This window comes from Manacus vitellinus, unplaced genomic scaffold (genome assembly GCF_001715985.3).
Source record: "Manacus vitellinus isolate BGI_N305 unplaced genomic scaffold, ASM171598v3 scaffold_110_pilon, whole genome shotgun sequence".
Lineage (NCBI taxonomy): Eukaryota > Metazoa > Chordata > Aves > Passeriformes > Pipridae > Manacus > Manacus vitellinus.
Window position 1 is genome coordinate 680,611 of NW_021938845.1, and position 1,158 is coordinate 681,768.

Sequence of the window (1,158 nt, forward strand, 5' to 3'; positions counted from 1 at the left end):
CTCGGCCGTCAGGGTGGTCCTGGCGCAGCTCTCACACTCCTCGGGCGTGGCTGGGGGGCACACGGGGGTCACGGGGGGCACACGGGGGTCAGGGACCCCCAGCACCCCCTGTCCCACCTACCCATGGGGCCGCGGGGCCGGTGCAGGTGACAGCCCAGGTCGCCCAGGTCGTTGTTGATGGTGGTGGAGCAGTGCCGGTCGCACAGGGAGCCCCGCCGGGAATCCGTGGCCTTGGGAATGTCTGTGGGAGAGGTTGGAATAATCACATCCAGCCCCATGTCCTGCCTGGGCTCGGCATCCCAGGACAAGCAGGTGCTGCTGTGTGGGGGGTGACACCCCGGTCCCCAAACCCCACAAGGGACAGGGACACAGAGTTCCCAGGGTGGGAACCAAGGGATGTTGGGGAGGGGGGACCCCACCCGTGCCTGGGAAATGGTGTGGGGGGGAAAATCCCGCTCAGTGCCTGGTGTGAGGGTTGGGAGGGTGGATCCCACAGTGCCCGGAGTGAGGCTGGGGAGGGGAGACCCCACAGGTGCCCGGGAAAAGGGGGGGGAAATCCCACTCAGTGCCCAGAGTGATACTTGGAAGAGGGGGAAAGAAATCCCAATCCCACTCGTTGCCCGGTGTGAGGGTTGGGAAGAGGGACTTGGCAGTGCCCAGGGAAGGAGGGACCCCCTCTGGTGCCTGGAGTGATGCTGGGGAGGGGGGACCCCACAAGTGCCTGGGAAAAGGGGAGGGAAATCCCACTGGGTGCCCGGAGTGAGGCTGGGGAGGGGATCACCCATCAGGGCCCAGGAAGGGGGGACCCCACAGTGCCCGGAGTGATGCCCGGGAGAGGAGACCCCACAGGTGCCCGGAAAAAAGGGAGCAAATCCCACTGGGTGCCCGGGGTGATACTTGGGAGGGGGAACCCCACAGGTGCCCAGGACATGGCAGGTGAGAAAAATCCCAATCCCACTCAGTGCCCGGTGTGAGGGTTGGGAAGGGGGGGACCCTCTCATTTCCCTAAGAAGGGGCCCGTCCCCCTCTGGTGCCCGAGTGCTGCTCGGGAGGGGGGACCCCACAGGTGCCCGAGAAGCGGGGGGGAAATCCTACTCGGTGCCTGGAGTGAGGACTGGGAAGGGGGGGGACCCTCTCAGATCCCCAAGAAGGGGCCCG

General features: G+C 66.3%; 1 protein-coding gene across 1 annotated transcript in view; it reads right to left on the reverse strand.

Annotated features, from left to right (window-relative positions):
• Positions 1-278, reverse strand: part of LOC108644372 (putative cation exchanger C521.04c) — a 12,978-nt gene extending 12,700 nt beyond the window's left edge. Inside the window, exons 1-2 of the mRNA XM_029965619.1 lie at positions 122-278; positions 7-50 (exon numbers count right to left, since the gene is read on the reverse strand). Of these exons, the coding sequence (XP_029821479.1) occupies positions 7-50; positions 122-278 (201 nt within the window). The remainder of the gene's footprint in view (positions 1-6; positions 51-121) is intronic.
• Between the last annotated feature and the right edge of the window lie 880 nt (positions 279-1,158).